The sequence below is a fragment of the Festucalex cinctus genome, chromosome 5, assembly GCF_051991245.1.
Source record: "Festucalex cinctus isolate MCC-2025b chromosome 5, RoL_Fcin_1.0, whole genome shotgun sequence".
In the NCBI taxonomy this organism is placed as follows: Eukaryota; Metazoa; Chordata; class Actinopteri; order Syngnathiformes; family Syngnathidae; genus Festucalex; species Festucalex cinctus.
The window spans coordinates 19,274,764-19,292,685 of NC_135415.1; the positions used below are offsets into that span (position 1 = coordinate 19,274,764).

General features: G+C 36.7%; 2 protein-coding genes across 7 annotated transcripts in view; one reads left to right on the forward strand and one right to left on the reverse strand.

Annotated features, from left to right (window-relative positions):
• vps13a (vacuolar protein sorting 13 homolog A) overlaps nucleotides 1-8,977 on the forward strand; it is a 37,818-nt gene extending 28,841 nt beyond the window's left edge. For 4 of the 5 annotated variants that reach the window (XM_077521242.1, XM_077521244.1, XM_077521243.1 and 1 more), the window contains 20 exons: nucleotides 348-405; nucleotides 484-655; nucleotides 718-871; nucleotides 1,040-1,186; nucleotides 1,271-1,352; nucleotides 1,424-1,493; nucleotides 1,608-1,722; nucleotides 1,809-1,922; nucleotides 2,860-3,005; nucleotides 3,083-3,164; nucleotides 3,722-3,835; nucleotides 4,100-4,175; nucleotides 4,652-4,815; nucleotides 4,890-4,935; nucleotides 5,039-5,162; nucleotides 5,332-5,446; nucleotides 6,802-6,887; nucleotides 6,977-7,100; nucleotides 7,846-7,920; nucleotides 8,002-8,977. In XM_077521242.1, coding sequence (XP_077377368.1) covers nucleotides 348-405; nucleotides 484-655; nucleotides 718-871; nucleotides 1,040-1,186; nucleotides 1,271-1,352; nucleotides 1,424-1,493; nucleotides 1,608-1,722; nucleotides 1,809-1,922; nucleotides 2,860-3,005; nucleotides 3,083-3,164; nucleotides 3,722-3,835; nucleotides 4,100-4,175; nucleotides 4,652-4,815; nucleotides 4,890-4,935; nucleotides 5,039-5,162; nucleotides 5,332-5,446; nucleotides 6,802-6,887; nucleotides 6,977-7,100; nucleotides 7,846-7,920; nucleotides 8,002-8,052 — 2,115 coding nt within the window. In that variant the 3' untranslated portion in view covers nucleotides 8,053-8,977. Of the gene's footprint in view, nucleotides 1-347; nucleotides 406-483; nucleotides 656-717; nucleotides 872-1,039; nucleotides 1,187-1,270; nucleotides 1,353-1,423; nucleotides 1,494-1,607; nucleotides 1,723-1,808; nucleotides 1,923-2,859; nucleotides 3,006-3,082; nucleotides 3,165-3,721; nucleotides 3,836-4,099; nucleotides 4,176-4,651; nucleotides 4,816-4,889; nucleotides 4,936-5,038; nucleotides 5,163-5,331; nucleotides 5,447-6,264; nucleotides 6,691-6,801; nucleotides 6,888-6,976; nucleotides 7,101-7,845; nucleotides 7,921-8,001 lie in introns of those variants that run through there. The other variant, XM_077521245.1, reaches the window with a different exon arrangement.
• An 887-nt stretch (nucleotides 8,978-9,864) lies between these two features.
• On the reverse strand, nucleotides 9,865-17,806 carry LOC144018614 (guanine nucleotide-binding protein subunit alpha-14-like). Of its 2 annotated transcripts, none has more exons than XM_077520970.1 (7): nucleotides 17,668-17,806; nucleotides 14,314-14,494; nucleotides 14,083-14,232; nucleotides 12,682-12,810; nucleotides 12,495-12,624; nucleotides 11,098-11,251; nucleotides 9,865-10,055 (listed from the first exon to the last, which is right to left on the reverse strand). In XM_077520970.1, exons 1-7 carry the CDS (start codon nucleotides 17,786-17,788, stop codon nucleotides 9,865-9,867), a joined length of 1,056 nt encoding a protein of 351 aa, XP_077377096.1. In that variant the 5' UTR covers nucleotides 17,789-17,806. The 2 variants fall into 2 exon arrangements, with proteins under 2 accessions (XP_077377096.1, XP_077377095.1); XM_077520969.1 differs by having other exon boundaries at nucleotides 14,083-14,237; nucleotides 14,310-14,494.
• Nucleotides 17,807-17,922: the final 116 nt, after the last annotated feature.

Here is a 17,922-nt window from a genome sequence, read left to right on the forward strand (position 1 = left end):
ATTCCATGGGTGCCTCGATGCACAATAATATCAATAATATGCACTGTCACTATGAATATGTAGACACTTTTAGTTTGTAGGTGTTCTCAATTTTATGTGCTCAAATAAGTGTTTAAAATTGAAATTTAGATGTTTCAAGCATTTTATAGCGAAAACAATATTTAAAAAAAAATAATAAAATATTCATGGGTTTTACTGCAAAGACAATAATTATTTCCAAAAATTAAATTTCCTGGAAAATACTCATTTTTTGCCTTTGCATGCAGATTTTATGGACACATTGTATAATATAGTATTGGACACCATTACGGAGTATTGCATCCCTCCTCATCTCCTTGCATCCACAGGATCTTCGTGAGAACCTAGGGAAGGAAGGCAATCTTTTTGTTATCTCCTTTTATGAAGGTAAAATCCAGCTGTGTTCAAATACATTTCTGACATTACATTCTTTGCCCCAAACTAAATATGGCTCTGGTCTCCAAGGTCTCCAGCGTGTTGTGCTCTTCACCGAGGAGCCGCGCATCTACAATCTACTGTGCGAGAGCGAGAAGGCGCAGTTGGCCGAGCAGGAAATCACATTGTTGCTCTACAATGTGGGCGTGTCGCTCGTCAACAACAGCAGCGGCCAGGAGGTCTCCTTCATCGGGATAACCAGGTACGCCTCTTGCTCCCGCGTCACGTCATGTTTGTGCGCCAACAGTCGCTCTTCTGTTACAGTTCTGACGTCGTGTGGGAACTGAAGCCCAAGAAGAAGAACCGGTGGAAGCCACTGGGCACCGAAGCGGCTGAGATGTTGGAGAAAAGCTTCAAAGAGTACATTGAATCCGGTCCTGTTGACAAAGCCATCATCGACCTGGACAACAGCTTCCAGGTCAGACACATATGTATAACTATATTATCATTTATTTATTTATTTATTTATTTATTTATTTATTTTAAATCAATTTTGATCCTTTCACAGTGTTCTGTATTTTCACAAAATGTTATAATTATTATTGAAAAAAATGATTCCATCATTATTTTGCATGTTATCTGGCAGGTGTGTCTCTCTCCCAATGGCACGGACTTGCGATTGCTGCAGCCGTGTGACGCCCCTCTCAGAAGGCACTTCTTGCCGGGCGTCAAGGTGGAGTACAGCGTCTCGCCTCGCCAAAGCTCGTACCGGGTCCAAATCCACCACATCCAGGTCCGAGTCCAGTCATTGTGAAGTCAGTTTACTACAGTAAAACAAGATGTCCTCAATTTGTTGTTCTGGACATATGTTGCTCAGATCCAGAATCAGCTCCCAGGAGCCATCTTTCCCTACGTTTTTTACCCGGTTAAGCTTCCAAAGTCGGTCACCATGGATGCAGGTCTGTTGAGCCGATTTAGGTTTTATTTGTTGTTTTTCCTCCATTTTGACGTATTTCGCCATTTCCGACAGAACCCAAGCCTCTGACTGATCTCAGCATCGTCACCAGGGCAGCAGGCCACTCTGACATTTCCCGCATCAAGTAAGGAGACTCTTCAACTGCCATTTTTGCACTTGTAGAGTGGGTCATAAAGTTTTTAAAATGGATATAAATTAGAACAAATATGATTGGTGCGGTGCTTCATCTTCTCCTCAGGTATTTTAAGGTGCTGATCCAAGAAATGGATCTGAAATTGGATTTGGGCTTCCTCTACGCCATTTTGGATCTGTTCAGCCCAGAGGATGCCAGCGCCACGAGCGTGCAACAGGAGGTCAGGTCGTCTCCTTGTACCGTTTGATCGACAGATTGGGAGCTAGTGTCAGTTTACATTCTATTCTATGTTTGTGCTTCCTCTAGGTGGAACTGTTTGAGAAAGACGTGGAGTATATTAAGACTGAGCTGAACCACGTTTCCGCAGCTGATACCACTCCCATTAGCCTCTATGAATACTTCCACATTTCCCCCATCAAGGTACAGCGTCAATTTGACAGTTCCAAAAACAAACACAACAAAAAAATGCCACTAATCACCCAGGGCCAGTCTTCTGTTTTTTTGTTTTGTTTTTTGTTTGTTTTGTTTTGTTTTTTGTGGATCCGAAACATGAATGATAAATATACAATGAAATTAATTAATGGGAAAATGACTGTTTAAACATTTTGTTCAATCATATTTAAGGAAAATATTTTTTGAAAATACAAAATTAATGTGAAGAAGTATTTTAAAATATCCTTGAATACACTGGTACTAAATTTGTGATTATTTAAACTATATTACTAAGTCAATTTATAAACAAAATGTTTTAAAATATATTATTGAATGTATTCATTAAAAATATTAAATTTCAATTTATTTAGAGAGTTATAAAATTATTTAAGTAATTTACAGGGGAGATTAAAATACTCGTTTATTCTCAGTAATTTTGTAAAAAATATAGTGTGCAAATTCATGCTGGAAAAGTAAAATCATTCACGAGATTTAAAAAAAAAAATCAATTCTGTTCATTTATAGGAAAATTATTACATTTAGGTAGACAATAATTTTTTTTAGACTAAGACTTGGCTTTATTGATCCCTTTGGGATGGCTCCCTCTGGGAAATGTAATATTCGTATTTAAAAAATCATTAGTTTTTATGGGGGGAGGGAATGATTAAAGCTATATTATATTTAAGTGGTTTAAGTATTATGAAAATCATTCATGAGAAAAATGATTTTCATGTTTAATGAAATGGAAAAATCTTTTTGTGTAATTAACGTCTTACTTCTAATGAATGCCAGGTACTCCATGCACGTGAAAAGATTAATATAGATTTTAATTAATTACCTTTTTTTTTTTCGACTTTTCTACCAATCACCGATTTTGATTATTATTATTATTATTATTTTAAATTAACATTTTGTGTTTTCCCAGCTCCACTTGAGTTTCTCTCTGAGCACGGGCGGAGAGGACGGCCTGAAGGAAAAGAGGGATGCGGAGCTCATACCCGTCCAGTCACTCAACCTGCTACTCAAAAGTATCGGCGCCACGCTCACCGACGTGCAGGACGTCGTCTTCAAGTATGTGCCAATAATGCGTAACAATCAAGTCGCACCATCAAGTGAAGTGACTCCCTATTAAACCTCTTCTATGTCAGGTTAGCTTTCTTTGAGTTGACGTTCCAGTTCTGCACCACGCAGCAGCTCCAGTGGGAAGTCGTCAGGCATTATTCCAAACAGGTAACCACAGTGATCTAGAATCACCTAGAAATTACCAGAGAAGGCCTAATATTATGTAACAAGCAGTTCTTCAAGATTAACTCATTTACTCCCCGAAACGTATAAATACGTTCTATTTTAAATACTACCATGCTCCCAAAGATGTAATTATACGTTTTGGCTTTGATGCAACCTCTGAACTGAAGAGAATGCTTGAAGTTATTACAAAAACGGCCAGCAGATGGCAGCAGAGTATAAGAGATCAAAAAGCTCTTTTCCCCACTATTTTAAACAGATTTGTGAATAATGATGAAACTTAGCCATGTTCTAATGCTAATTGATGCAAAATGGAAACCGCTAGAAATACACTTTTTTTTCTGATGAAAGAAGAGACTTTAATCTTTCTTTTGGTAGGTTCCATGTTTTTATAGCAATAGGACACAATATGCTATGGGCCTTGCAAAATCAGTCAAAATCCAGTAAAATAGCGAAAATGTCCTGGGAGTGAATGAGTTAAATGCAAATGTGGCCTCTGAACAAATTCAACTTGTAAATCAAGGTACGACTGTATATTTCAGGCAATCAAGCAAATGTACGTACTGGTGCTGGGCCTGGATGTACTGGGAAATCCCTTCGGTCTGATTAGAGGGCTGTCCGAAGGAGTGGAAGCCTTCTTCTATGAGCCCTATCAGGTAAGGAAGGAAGCTCCCAAGTTTATCATTTCAATATCATTGCAGCTTCATTTGTATGGCAAAGCTGTTTTTTTGTTTTTTTTTTTTGTTTTTTTTAACCATTGTCATTTTATTTCATTTTATTTGAAAGGGACAATGCACATTAATGAACAACACAAGTTGTAAATATGCCATGCAAAATATGTGATAATTAATAAAACACAAACGTAAAATGATTGTGCGACTGTACTGACATGGTCGCGTTTGTGTTTCGGTGTTTCCCAGGGAGCGATCCAGGGGCCAGAGGAATTTGTGGAAGGAATGGCCCTTGGAGTAAAGGCCCTGGTAGGAGGAGCTGTAGGTAAGTAAATGCAGTTAGTTATGTTTTGAATGGATTTATTTCTATTTGAAGTTGGTCATCCTTGTACCATTTACTTCCTATTGAATTGAGACAGTTTTTAAAGTATTAAAATTTGAAGGCCGTTACATTTAAGGACAGGTTATGTGGACTTTAAGTCAGTTTTTATTTAAAAAAAAATTTCCAGTTTTTTTTTTTTATTATTACTTATAGAATATGCATTTTTTCCTATTTATGTATATGTATGTATTTGTATTATTTGTGCATACTAATTCTTATTTCCATTTTAAAACAGTTTTCAACATACTTAAATTTTAGTCCAATTTCAATTTACTTATTGATGTCTAAGGATTGTTTTTAATGCATTTCTTCACATTTAAAGACAAATTAAATTTAGTACACATTGCGTGTTTTTTTTTGTCAGCGGTATCACATCATTTGTGACATAAACTAATTATTGAAACTCATGCACACCCCAGGGGGCATAGCCGGTGCTGCCTCCAGGATCACAGGCGCCATGGCCAAGGGCGTGGCCGCCATAACAATGGATGAGGAGTACCAGCAGAAGAGGCGAGAGGCCATGAACAAGCAGCCCACCAGCCTCAGAGAGGGTCTCACCAGGGGCGGGAAAGGTTTAGTCTCGGTATGGAGTTCACCACTTTGACATTTTTAAGGTTGAAAAGGAGCAGAGGCTCATTTGGGATGTTTTCGAATTAGGGATTCGTCAGCGGAATAACGGGCATTGTCACCAAACCCATTAAAGGTAGGAAACATGATATAAAGTGGAACATAACATAGCTGTATGCTAATACAATCAATCAAACTTTATTTATATATCTTAATTGTGTGATGATGTCGCTGCGCAGGAGCACAAAAGGAAGGCGCGGCGGGCTTCTTCAAAGGAGTGGGAAAAGGCCTGGTGGGCGCCGTCGCCAGGCCCACCGGAGGCATCATCGACATGGCCAGCAGCACTTTTCAAGGCATCAAGAGGTTGCGTCTCTTTTTCACAATGTTTTATTTATTTTTGTAGACATATTTTACAGTTTATTGAACAGGCCACTCGAATACAAAATGAAAACGCTAGCAAGGAGCTGCTATAAACCACAATCGAACACACCAATATTTAACATGGCGTGTGGGATTTGTGCGGCCATCTTAGGGCGGCGGAGACGTCGCAGGACGTCGAATCCCTGCGGCCGCCTCGCTTTATCCACGAGGATGGCGTCATACGGCCGTACAAGCAGAGGGAAGGCATCGGAAGTCAGATGCTTCAGGTAGGAAGGAGAACCATGTGGGTAATGTACTCGTAGTTTCATCCATCCATCCGTTTTCCCAACTGCTAATTCCTCACAAGGGGTGCTGGAGCCTATCACAATCATCCATTTTTAATTGTGCTGCAATGCTTACAGTGGCAGTTGACACTTAAGTGCAACATTTTACATTTGATGCTTGCTCTACTTTGATATTATGTGAATCAGGCAAGGTAGTGGCTTACTATTACCTCCAGTGGCAGACGGTGGTACTGCATGTCAGGCGTGATGTTGATTTTAAAGTAAATTTGAGGGTTGTACTTTTTTGTTTTTTGTTTTTAGATTGGTTTAATTTTTTTGATTGATTTATTGAATATATAAACATAAAAACAAACACCAGAGAAACAAAAGTTAAAAAAGAAAAGAAGAAAACAAAAAACAAAGTCATCATAGTTTACATGTTCAAAAGGGAGTAGGAAGAAGTTAAAAACTTATCTAGTCCTACCCCTCATACATTATACATTTAAACTTATTTCATTATTAATCCAATACTAGGTTAATGTTTTTAAAAATAAAATGATGTGTGCATTATCCAGCAACATATGTACATGAAATTCCTAGACATATACCATAATACATTTATAAATCATATACTCATACTCATTATATACAATTTTCATGCTCTTATTTGACATAAGTAATTTTTTTGAACTTTGCATTTAAACAAGGCTTTCTAATTTCTAGCTCCTAATCGTGAGTACCAATACTTTGAAGTAAGGCTGTAGTGGTTTTGTCAAGTCGTTGTGTGTCTGATGTGACCTTCTCTCTTGTCATGTCCACAGAGTAGCTTGAGCCACAGTGACTTCACTAGCAGTGAGGAGGAGGATGAGGATGAGGATGAGGATGAGGAAGACAGCTAGCACTCCTGGCTCCAAAAAAAAAAAAAAAATCACGAATTTAGCAAATGATTATTTCTTCTTTTATAAAGGCCATTATTTTTGATAAAGTCGAGCGCTCATTGAAAGCGTACACATGAAAGCACCTCATACAATCATATGCTTTTTTGTTTTGCCTGAATTCTTCTTTAATGTATTTATTTGTAATCCGTTCCATGCATTTTTGTATTTGTACTTCTTATTTACTCACACCCTTTTTCATCAGTGGTCATCTTTTCACCATCTTTGTTTTGAGGTTTCTGCCATTATCAAGAACTTTTGTTGCCATTTTACTGTCCCCCTCAATAAAGTTTTTGACATCTTCAACCTTCACCTGCCATTCGGTGTCTTTGTTTCAAGACCACACTCCCCAACAAGTCATTACAAATGTTAATTATCACATCCTACCCCTTGTTTGTTTGTGTTTTGTGTGCGTCTCCGCAGAAAATCGAGAACGGTCGTTTTGCTAAATACCGCTACTTTGCTCACGCTAAAGTCAACGACTCGGACTTCCTTATGATCACCAAGAAGTAAGCGCTCGCTCCTGTTTCATTATCAATGATGTCATTCATGGCTTCCCATGATGTTCTTTTTTTGTTTTTGTTTTTTGCCATCCAAGGGGCATTTTCTTCGTGACCACGGGCACGTTCGGTCAGCTGATCTGCGAGTGGCAGTACTTGTTTGACGAGTTCACCAAGGAGCCCACCATCGTCGACAACCGACGGCTTCGCATCGAGGCCAAGGTGAGCGCCGCCATTTTATAGCCTGTAGCCTATGGAGGACCAAAACGGCCAAAATTTGTAAAATAAATAAACGACTAAAAGTGAAAATAAAAATTAATATAAAATATCATTCGAAAATTATATGTAAAAAAAAAATAATAATAATTATAAATGGAAATAAATCCGTTTTTATTTTCACTTTTAGTAATTTATTTAATCCTTTATTTATTTAGTCATTTATTTATTTAGTTAGTCATTTATTTATCTATTTATTTATCCATTTATTTATTTACCGTAGTTAGTCATTTATTTATTTAGAATTTTGGCAGTTTTGGGCAGTACTGCCAAGTCGAAATGTTATTCAAATGAGGGGGCGGCCCTAAGCGAATAAGTGTCTTGGGTTGGACTCCGCCCCCTCATTTGAATAACATTTCGACTTGGCAGTCCGGCCCAAAACTGCCAAAATTCAAAATAAATAAATGACTAAATAAATACCCAAATAAATGAATAAATAAATAAATACATGACTAAAAGTGAAAATAAAAACGGATTTATTTCCATTTATATATTTTTTTTTTTTAGATATAATTTTCGAATTATATTTTTGTTATATTCATTTTTATTTTCACTTTGTCATTTATTTATTTAGTCATTTATTTATTTAGAGTTTCGGTCCTCCATAGTAGCCTGCTACTTTCATGCTAATGCTAGCACATCATGAACTTTTTTTATTTTTTTTTTATTTTTTTATTTTTTTTTTGTGTAGGAGCGAGTCAAGTCGGTGTTCCACGCCAAAGAGTTCGGCAAGATAATTAACTTCAAGACACCTGAGATCGCTACGGTGAGTCGCCGTTCTTACGTTGGTCCTCTTTACATCAGAAAGGATTAGAAGGTTCTGACGTTGTTCTTGTTGTCTTTTCAGTGGGTTCTCGCTAAACTGGAAGACGCCAGGGACAGTTTACCCAAATACTGACCAAGACCATTTGGGAAGCCATTTTGAGCATTTATTAGCTATGCAGCTGAAGGTCCATGTGCTAACTGGAACCAAAAGTGGCTTGCCAAACGCACACAATAGAGCTCATGTCCATCAGTGCCTTTTGTTTGTTCACATGACCTTGTTCATGCGTGCGAGTTTTTTAAATCAATGTCAAGTTTACTAACAAAGGGAATTATCGCATTTCATTTTTTTGTTTTTTTTGCCCTGGACTTTTAATGTCACAACGCTCACGGAATGACTCACTTGATACTCAGCGACACGACACCTACAGTATTTTTCGTATCCGTTTCCGCAAGCTAAAACTCGCGCGTGTGAGTTACGACGCATGCCAATTTTATACTGAACTGCTGTATAGTCATCTTGTAGGCTATGTATATACATAAATATATATATATAAATTCATTCACACACTGGTTATAATGGAAACAGACTGTAATTTTTATGTTTTTATCTCACGTCATCATCCAATGACAAGCATGTTTCTGTATCTGCATTTTTTTTTTTGGAGGGGTGTTTGGATGTAGACCACAATATCACAACACTTGGAGATGAGATATTTCATTTTGTGTCTTGTTTTTAGGGATTTGAAATGCAAGAAAGGGGTAGGGTTGGGGTTCATTACAAACCATGTAAATCACAATTTGGGCGGTGCATGTTTATTTTTTTTTTTTTTTTTTTTTTTTTTAAGAATAACTTTTTGGAGATGCTTGCACATGCCTCTCATTGGATAACAGGCCAACTATGTTAATAATACAGGGAAAAAGTATTTAAAAGAAGGGAATGCTAATTAACTTTTTTTTTTTTTAAGTTTGTGTCATATTTTGGTGCTGATGTTTTGTTTTTCAGGTGTTCACTGGAGTGATTTATTTCTGTTGAATAAAAAAAACAATTTGTGTGCTTACGTCTGCGTCTCCTTCCACACTACACAAAACAAAAAAACTTGTATTGAGTACACTAGCTTGTTTATTGACTATGGATACAAATTGTATTACCAAAATTTCTGAGACTTTTACTAAGGCACAACTTGGTAGTAAGTAAGGCACCAATATTTTTAAAATACTATAAAACTGCATAAATCAGATAACCTAACATTACTGTATTTTAAATTAATACAAACAGATGTATGTATTTCCTAAAATAATAGCCCATGCTCAAATCGAGGCCGAGTCCCCAAATGTATTTATATTGGCCTGTTCTGTGGCCTGTACTTCCCCAAACAATCATAATTTCGGGGGGTAGGGTGAAATAGTGCCACTTGTCAAATAAGTAAATAAATACAGTGGCTATAAGATGTAGTTTTATTTATTTAATGTGAGCAAGTTGCTCAAGTAAGGTGGGAGGAAAATGGTGGAAATAAAGGTACTGTAATGCCATCCCATGTGGGCAAGGAGAGCCACAGATCACTCGCAAGGAGCTACTGTAGGCCACAACTCAAACATTCAGTGGCCAATCCTAATCTAGCTCCTGAGCACACACTCTAGGCCACACCCCTTAAAGGCACGCCGCCAACTAACGGTTACCACAGTACATACAGTAATTAAAACGTATCAAGCCAATGTATTTCTTTACATTTTTTTTATTATTATGTTGGTTATACAGTTAAATTTTATGTGACTATTAAAAACACAACAAATGTTTTGGAGTCTGGAATGGATTTCAATTCATACCAGATTTGATACAAAATACTCTGGCACTATTTGAGGAAATGTGCTAGCGTTACTTCCATTGACACGGGTAAATATGAATTGATCAAAAGTATGAACTAGCTGCATAAAGGGGATGTGGTGCTTAGAGCAGGTTGAAGACCTGAAGGTTCTGTCTCAGGATGGTGTCCTTGACGGCGGCAAACACGAAGCGGATGTTCTCCGTGTCAGTGGCGCAGGTGAAGTGCGAGTAGATGATCTTGTCCATATTCGGGTTTTGGTCCTGGTACATCTTCAAGATGAACTGCTGAGCCGCCGACGCGTCCTGACGAGGCCCTAAATGCCACACGTTGTGTATTAGGATGAAGATTATTTTGCTGAAGCTTGTTTTTATCCAATACATGGATTCAATTTGTGTTATACTGTATATAAATACGTAAGAAAGGTTTGGTTATAAAACTAAAATCTCAATGTATATATGTATATATATATTTTTTTTTAGGGGGGGGTTATTATTATTATTATTATTATTATTATTATTATTATTATTATTATTATTATTATTATCATCATTATTATCATTATTGCTGTTGTTATTGTTAATTGAAGAAAATGTGACTTTTGTACTTAAATTTCTTGCTTTTAACTAAAAAGCTTTTTTTTTTTTATTATTATTATTATTATTATTATTATTATTATTAATATATCCAGATTAAGAAAAAGTACGTTGGGAGTCGCAATGTGCACAGTTTAATTTTTTTTCTTTTTTTAACATTTTTTTTTTTAACATTTTTTTTTTTAGTATTTGCCAAAAATGTTGACTGTTCAGCTGTTAGTTTTAATTAAAAAATAATAATAGTAAATAAAAAAAATAAAAATAACCTTGGAATTTGGAGATGTATAATTGAATTTCATGAACATTGGGTTTTGACTGGAAACAAAAAAAAATGTTTTTAACAAAAATGTGAAGATTTTTTTTTTTAAAGTTTTTTTTTTTCCCTGCAGGAAAAAAAAACAACAGAAACTGGAAATGAATGTTTCAATTTAGTTTTGTTTGTTTGTTTGTTTGTTTGTTGTTGTTTTTAGAGAATGTTTTTCAGACAAAACACAAAATTTGGAAATAGCTGTCATTTTGTGGTTTATTTTCATGCACCACATGCATAGCTCTGCAAACAAATTAACAAAATGACATGCTTGTTTGGTGATGAAGTGCTGCCTTCACCAGTGAAATTTACAATCTTTATGGCTACTCGCTTTATTGGCCAAATATGACTCAGTCTGAGCAAACAAATTTTGTTATGCAGTTTATGACGATGCTAACAGAGCTCATTTGAATGGTCCAATCAGAATTGTGTGAATGATTGTTGAAGGAACCAACCAGAGAACTGTGGAAAGTAGTCGGCCAGGTGTGAGTGCAGAATCTTCTCCTGGAGGATATCCGTCTTGTTGAGGAAGAGGATGATGGAAGAGCTCTGGAACCACGAGAAAGTGATGATGGTCTTGAACAGGGCCTTGCTCTCCTCCATGCGGTTCTGATAAAATATAAGACATCGTTATTTGTCCTCTTGGGATTTTTAGTCATGCTTTGGTCATGACTTTTTTGTCATGTTATCTGGTCTTTTTTTTTTTTTTTTTTTGACTGACTTTTGTGGCCATGTTTTTGGTCATACGGTTTTGGTTGTAACTATTGGTGTCAGTTTTTGATTAGGACATGGTCATTAATTTTTTGGGTCATGTTTTTGGTGATTATTTTTTTTTTTTGGTCATCATGCCTTTTGGTCAAGTTGTTGGCCTTGTTTTTTAAATCAGTTTTTTATTATTTTTTTTTAATGATTTTGATCATGATATTTTTGTTCATGTTATTGATCATATTTTCATTATGGATTGTGATCATGTTTTGGTCATGCGGTTGGTCATGTTTTTGTTTTTAATCCTGTTTTTGGTCAAGATTTTTTGTTAATGTTTTTGGTCATGGTTTTGAGGTAACGTTTTTTGTTCCTGATTTTGTTTTTAGAATGTTTTGATTATGTTTTCTCATGATTTTGTGAGTGGGATCATGACTTTGGTCATAGTTTTTGGTCAGTTGTGGGTAATTTTGGTTATGTTTTATGGTAAACTTTTTGTTTGGGTGGGGTCTCGTTTTTAGGGCTTTTTTGGATCATGTTTTTGTAATCATGTCATTTGGGCATGATGAAAGGCATATTATTAATATTTTTGTCACATTTTTTAATTCTGATTTTTTTTTGGGGGGGTCAAGTTTTTGGTCAGTTTTGGTCAGGTTTTGTTTCGTTTCCATTTTTTTTGGTCTTATTTTGGGGCATTTTTTAGAGAATGTTTTGTTGATATGTAGTTATTTTTTGGAGCATGTTATTAGTTCTAATAGTTTTGTCATGTTTTTGAATAATTTTTTGATTAGGTTATTTAGTCATGATTTTTTTGGGGTCAGGTTTTGTGACTTTTTTTCATGTCATGTCATGTCATGTCATGTCATGTCATGTCATGTCATGTCATGTCATTTGTTTTTAGGGTCTTGGGGTTTTTTGTATGATTTTTTCAGGATTGTGGTTTTGTTGGTGCTTATTTTTGGCTATGTTTTAATGACTTTTTATGGGCAATTTTTTGTTAGCCATGTTTTTTTGGGGGGGACATTTTTGAGGGACACGTTATTGGTCAAGTTTGGGGTCATATTTTGTTAGTGTTTACGATCAAGTTTTGGTGACGTTTTTGTTCAGGGTTTTGGTGACGTAATCAATTCGCGGCAGTCACGGCTCTCACCTCATTGTCGTTCTCCATCAGAACTTGGTCGTACTCGCTGAGCGCCACCAGGAACATGATGGACGTGACGCCCTCGAAGCAGTGGATCCACTTCCTCCGCTCGGAGCGTTGACCGCCCACGTCCACCATCCTGCCGCCGGCCGCAAAGTTAAGTTTGCATTCGTTGTCTGGGCCAGGTGAGCCGTACCTGAAGATGACGCTCTCCATATCGAAGGGGTACTCGATGATGCCCGTGGTGGGGACCCGGACTCGCAGGATATCCTGGAGGTTTGGTATGTAGTAGGGCTGCGAGATGCGATCCAGTTCGGTGAGATAGCTGGAAAATCAGGCAGGAAAATTACATTTTGTTGTCAAGTGTTTTTCAGTTGCGGTTTTCCTGGTTATAGTGTTGAATAAGATTTTGGTTGTGGGTTACAGTCAGGATTGTGGTTTTTGTCGCATTTTGATCATGATTTTCTTTTATTTATTTTTTTTGTCATAGGTTTGTGTCATAAGTTTGGTTTGGGTTTTGGGTGCTGAATTTTTTGGTTATCATGCTTTAGTCAGGATTTTCAGTCAGGGTTATTGCGTCACATTTTGATTAGGATTTTGGTGGTATTTTTGGCCATGGTATTTGGTCAGGATTGTTTCGTCAGATTTTTATCACAATTTTGGTTGCTTTTTTTTCTTAGCCTATTTGTGTTTGTGGATTTTGTCATGGGTTTTGGTCATGATTTTTTTCCCCTTAAAAAAAAACAAACAAAAAACACATTTTGATACTGATTTTTGATTAGGATTTTTTTGGGGGGGGGTATTTTTTTTGCACTTTCATCATGTTTTGGGCCAGAATGTGTTGTCTTAATTTTTGGTAAGGTTTCTTTTGGTCATTTTTTTTTTTTTCCGGGTTGGGTTGGGGGGGGGGGGGGTGGGGGGGGGGGGTGGGGGGGGGGCTGTCATGTTTTTGGTCATACGTTCATCAGGATTTTTTAGTCAAGATTATTTTGTCACCTTGTTGGCATGTTTTGGTACTGTTTTTTGTTTAGGACTTTGATCATGTTTTGGGCCATAATGTTTTGTCATAATTTCTGGTAAGGGTTTTTTTGGTCAGTGTTTTTTTTTTTTAAGTTTTTTTTTTTTTTTTTAAGGGGGGGTCATGTTTTTGGTCATACGTTCATCAGGATTTTTTAGTCAAGATTATTTTGTCACCTTTTTATAACCATTTTGCATCCCATTTTTGCTCATGTTTTTGGTCATTTTATTAAATTAATTATCATTTTGTACTATTTTATAGTATTTTGTCACATTTTGATGATCTTTGGTCGCAGCAGGATTTTTAGTCAGGGTTATTTTGTTTTTCTTTTATATATGAATTGTTGGTCAAATTTTTCGTAAAGGGTTCAGTCAGGATTTTTTTTTATTTTTTTTGTCAGGATGGTTATGTCACCATTTTCCCCTTATTTTTGGTCAGATTTTTTGATCATCATTACAGTCATCATGTTCTTATCACCGGTTTGATCCTGACTTTTGTTTACGATTTTTGTTGAGGATTATTCTGTCGCATTTTGATGATAATCTTTGGTGATGTTTTTGTTCTAGGCTCGAGCCTCACTATTTGGTGGAGTCGGACAGCTGGTATTCCCGACGCCGATCGAAGCATTCCTGCATCCCGCCGTCATTCCACAATCTCTGGATGGCCGCCACGTATTCTCGATCGAGGTCGTCCACCTTGTCCACTTCCACCTCCATCAGCATGTTGGCGCTCATCTGCCACACAGCAGAGATGGAAAAATGATGCCGTGTGTACATTTTATGCAGCAAAGCGCCTTTCCTTCCTACCTGCTGGCGTGGGTCATGGAAGGGGATGTGCAGGGTGTCCATGGCCCTGATCATGGTCTGCATGCACGTGTAGATGTTTTGGTAGACCAGCTTGGCGTAGTTGCGTTTGTCCTCCTCGCTGTATCCTCCTCCGTGGATGATCCTCATCTGTTTGATGAAAGTGCTTTTGCCGCTCTCGCCCGTGCCTGGGACACAGATTTGGTTCAGTTACGTCTTGGTCATGTCAAGGTGAGGATTTTCTTGACTTTTTTTTTTTTTGTAATGATAGTGTGTTTCGGTTGTGGTTGTGGTAATGATTTTGTTCATTATTTATGATCATCGTAATTTTTGAAAATTGTTGGTGATAGTTGGAGGCCATGGTCATGTTTTTGCTCAAGGCTGTGATGGGGATTTTGCACAGGGTTTTTGTTTGTTGTTTTTTGGTCATTTTTGTTCACAGGTCTAGGTTTTTGGTCTTGATATTGATCTTTGGGCTTGGTCTTTTTGGTTAGGGTTGCAGTTGTGATCTTGTGTCGCAGTCATCGATGTGGTAATGATTTGGGTCATTATTTATGAACATTATTATGATTTGGTCATTGTTTTTAGCCATGGTCATTTTTTGTATGGAGCTGTGGCTCAGATTTTGGTCATGTTTTTGGTCACGATTTCTGGTCGCAATTTTTGGTTGACATGTTTTTGCTCTTGGTTATGGTGATGATTTTGGTCACGTTTTTTTGGTAATCATTTTTGGCCTTGATTTTTTTTAATCTTGGTTTTTGTGGTCATGTTTTTGTTCATGGTCATGGGTGATAACTTCATGTTTTTGCACATAAGTTTTAGGTAAGGGTCATAATCATGTTTTGGTCATCATCATTGTCATGACTTTTTTTGTGTGTGTCATGTTACATCTTTTGATCTTGATTTTTGGTCAGAATTTCCTTTTTGGGCCTGGTTTTTGGTCACATTTTTTTGTAGTGGCTTTTAGTCAAATATTAAGTCGGGTTCATTGGGGTCAAAGTTTTCATGATCATGACTGTTTTTTTTGTTTTTTTTTGTTAAATCACGCAACTCATCTGTTGCCACAAGTGGCTACACCTCCTCGAGTAGGGCACAAACACATGATTGCCTACCAGCAGCCACCAGATTCCATCTAACATCATTGTTGAATTGTAAAGTCGACTAGTCTGTACAGTACCTAACACGCACGCACGCGTGCACAGAGAAAGCTGCATGATTTGTTTGTATTATATTTGACTGCCAAAAGGACCTGAGGCCAACTGCAGTGACCGGACGTGACCCCCCTTTTCCCTTGAATTTATCTTGTATTCTCCCTCCAATTGTTTGCAGCCACTTTCTATTTTCCAACAATTTTGTTTCAATAATATTACATTTTTGTTAATGCTTTATATTTCTTACATTTTCCTGGGCAGCAAAAAAAAAAAATGTTTTTGGTTTTTGTTGGCACAAGTGGCACCTGTGCAGTTTTGCATTGGGACATCTTAAGACAAGATGGCACCTGAGCAAACATGTCGCCTGATTCATTTGAATGCATCTTGTTTACAAGTCGATTTGCTTGGAGCGAACACATGCAAGAAAGATACCAAATAAGCACCGTTTTGCAGCACTAGTAACTAGTACACGTATGTAACCTGGATATCAAGGATATTGACAACTCAAATCCTGTAAGTCTTACTTAGTCATGTTTTTGCCACTTCTGTATGACATTTCTGCACACAAGAAATGCAACTTTGGCATATTACGAGTAAGGGAAGACTGCATAACTTAATGTGTTGTGCATAGATACGTGTTAAAGTCTACTTTTGAACTTGTAGCACTTTGCTATACGAGTAGCATGCAGATGTGAACTATTGCACAGTTTTGCCTCACTATAGTAACATGTAGTCATGCTCGTGTGTCCGATAGCTTTCAGGTTTGATTTGCATTCGTTTGCATGAGGGGCAGCCGCAGCAGCTATGTGGTACTCCATTGGACCGCCGCCACGCCCGGACCGCCACTTGCTTGAAAGGCGCTTGTCATCGGGGTTACCAAAACAAGCCTTGCTGAGTTACAAAACAAGGTTGCAAGTTTGGCCAGTTTAATCATTTATTTATTAGAGGACAATCTGGATTAATGATTAGAATAATACTAATAATTATTATAAAACAAAAAACGAAACAAAAAAAACAACACTAAGTAATAAGTACAGAGCTCAATTTTGTTTGTTAAGGTTTGGGGGATTTTTTGCATTGTAAGTCAAGGGACACTCAGTGGCCACTCTATTAGGTACACCTGCACAAGTCAATGAGAGACATGAAGAACTAAAACTGATTTAAAAAAAAAAAAAAAAATTTATGGAAAGTGTGACTCAATAATAATGTAAAAAACAAACAAACAAACAAAAAAACTGAATAAGAGGCAGAAAATATCCTGATAAATAAAATAAGCTTAAATTAAAGTCATAAAATGTGTTAAATTGGACTAAAACTCAATTTAATATTAAATATATGGACAGGTATTTGGGTTAGGGTTAAGCAAGTGAATGAAAATTAAATGACATAAAAGAATAGGACAAGAGGCAGAACGTCTATTAATTAATACAGTTACATTCAATTAATTAAATGTTTAAAAATGGAAATTAATTTGATTTAATAACTGGATGAGCAGTAGAAATGTAAATAAACCAAATAAATGACATTAATAAAATAATTTACATTTAAAAACTAGATAAGTCATAAGAAAACTAGTGGAATAAAATATGATTAAATTAGTTAATTATTTAAATGCAATTGCATATGGTTAAATAAAAAATAGGTGAGAAGTAAAAAAAAAATGAAACACAATTAAACGGAAAACACAACAGGTCGAAAAAAACGAATTAATTAAAATTAAACTTAAAACTTATAAGCATTAGAATAACAATAAATGAACATTAAATGACATAAAAAGAAGAGGCAGATTTATTTGCCAATAAAATACATGAATAAAATGTATCGATTAATGGTTCCATTTAATTTTGAAACTAGATAAACAATTTAAAAAAATACAGTAATTTATAATTGTATTAATTAAAATTTTAATAAGCAGTAGAATATGAATTCCTGATTATTATTTTTTTAAATATATATTTACGATGTTGTGATTGTGTGTGCAGTGTGTGTACAGCTGCACTGCAATCACTGAGAGCTGTTTTCAATATTTTGGTGACATTGTTTCGTGCCAAGACATCATTGCCTCTACAATAAACTCCAAAAGTGATCTTGAATGTATTTCTAAATGCAGAATACTTGATGTCATTCTGCTTTGTGTTGACCCACTGAGGGTCAGTAGACCATCATGGCCTGAGCACCACACACGTATTCAATGTCCACATCTGTCTCACCTAAGAGGAGCAACTTGAGCTCTCGGCGGCAGTTCTTCTTGTCCGTCCTCAGCTGCCTTTCGATTTCGGCGTTGACGTGCCGCCTCTCTCGGGCCTCGGACGACATGCAGCATCCGGCCATCACTGAGCCGAGCGCACACACGAGTGTCACCGCGCTCTTCTCTTCCTCACTCACGAGAACGCTTTGAATAAACATGTTGAGGTGTGGCGACTGATTCCCGTCGAAATGAATGGATGCATCCAATCCGTTGACAT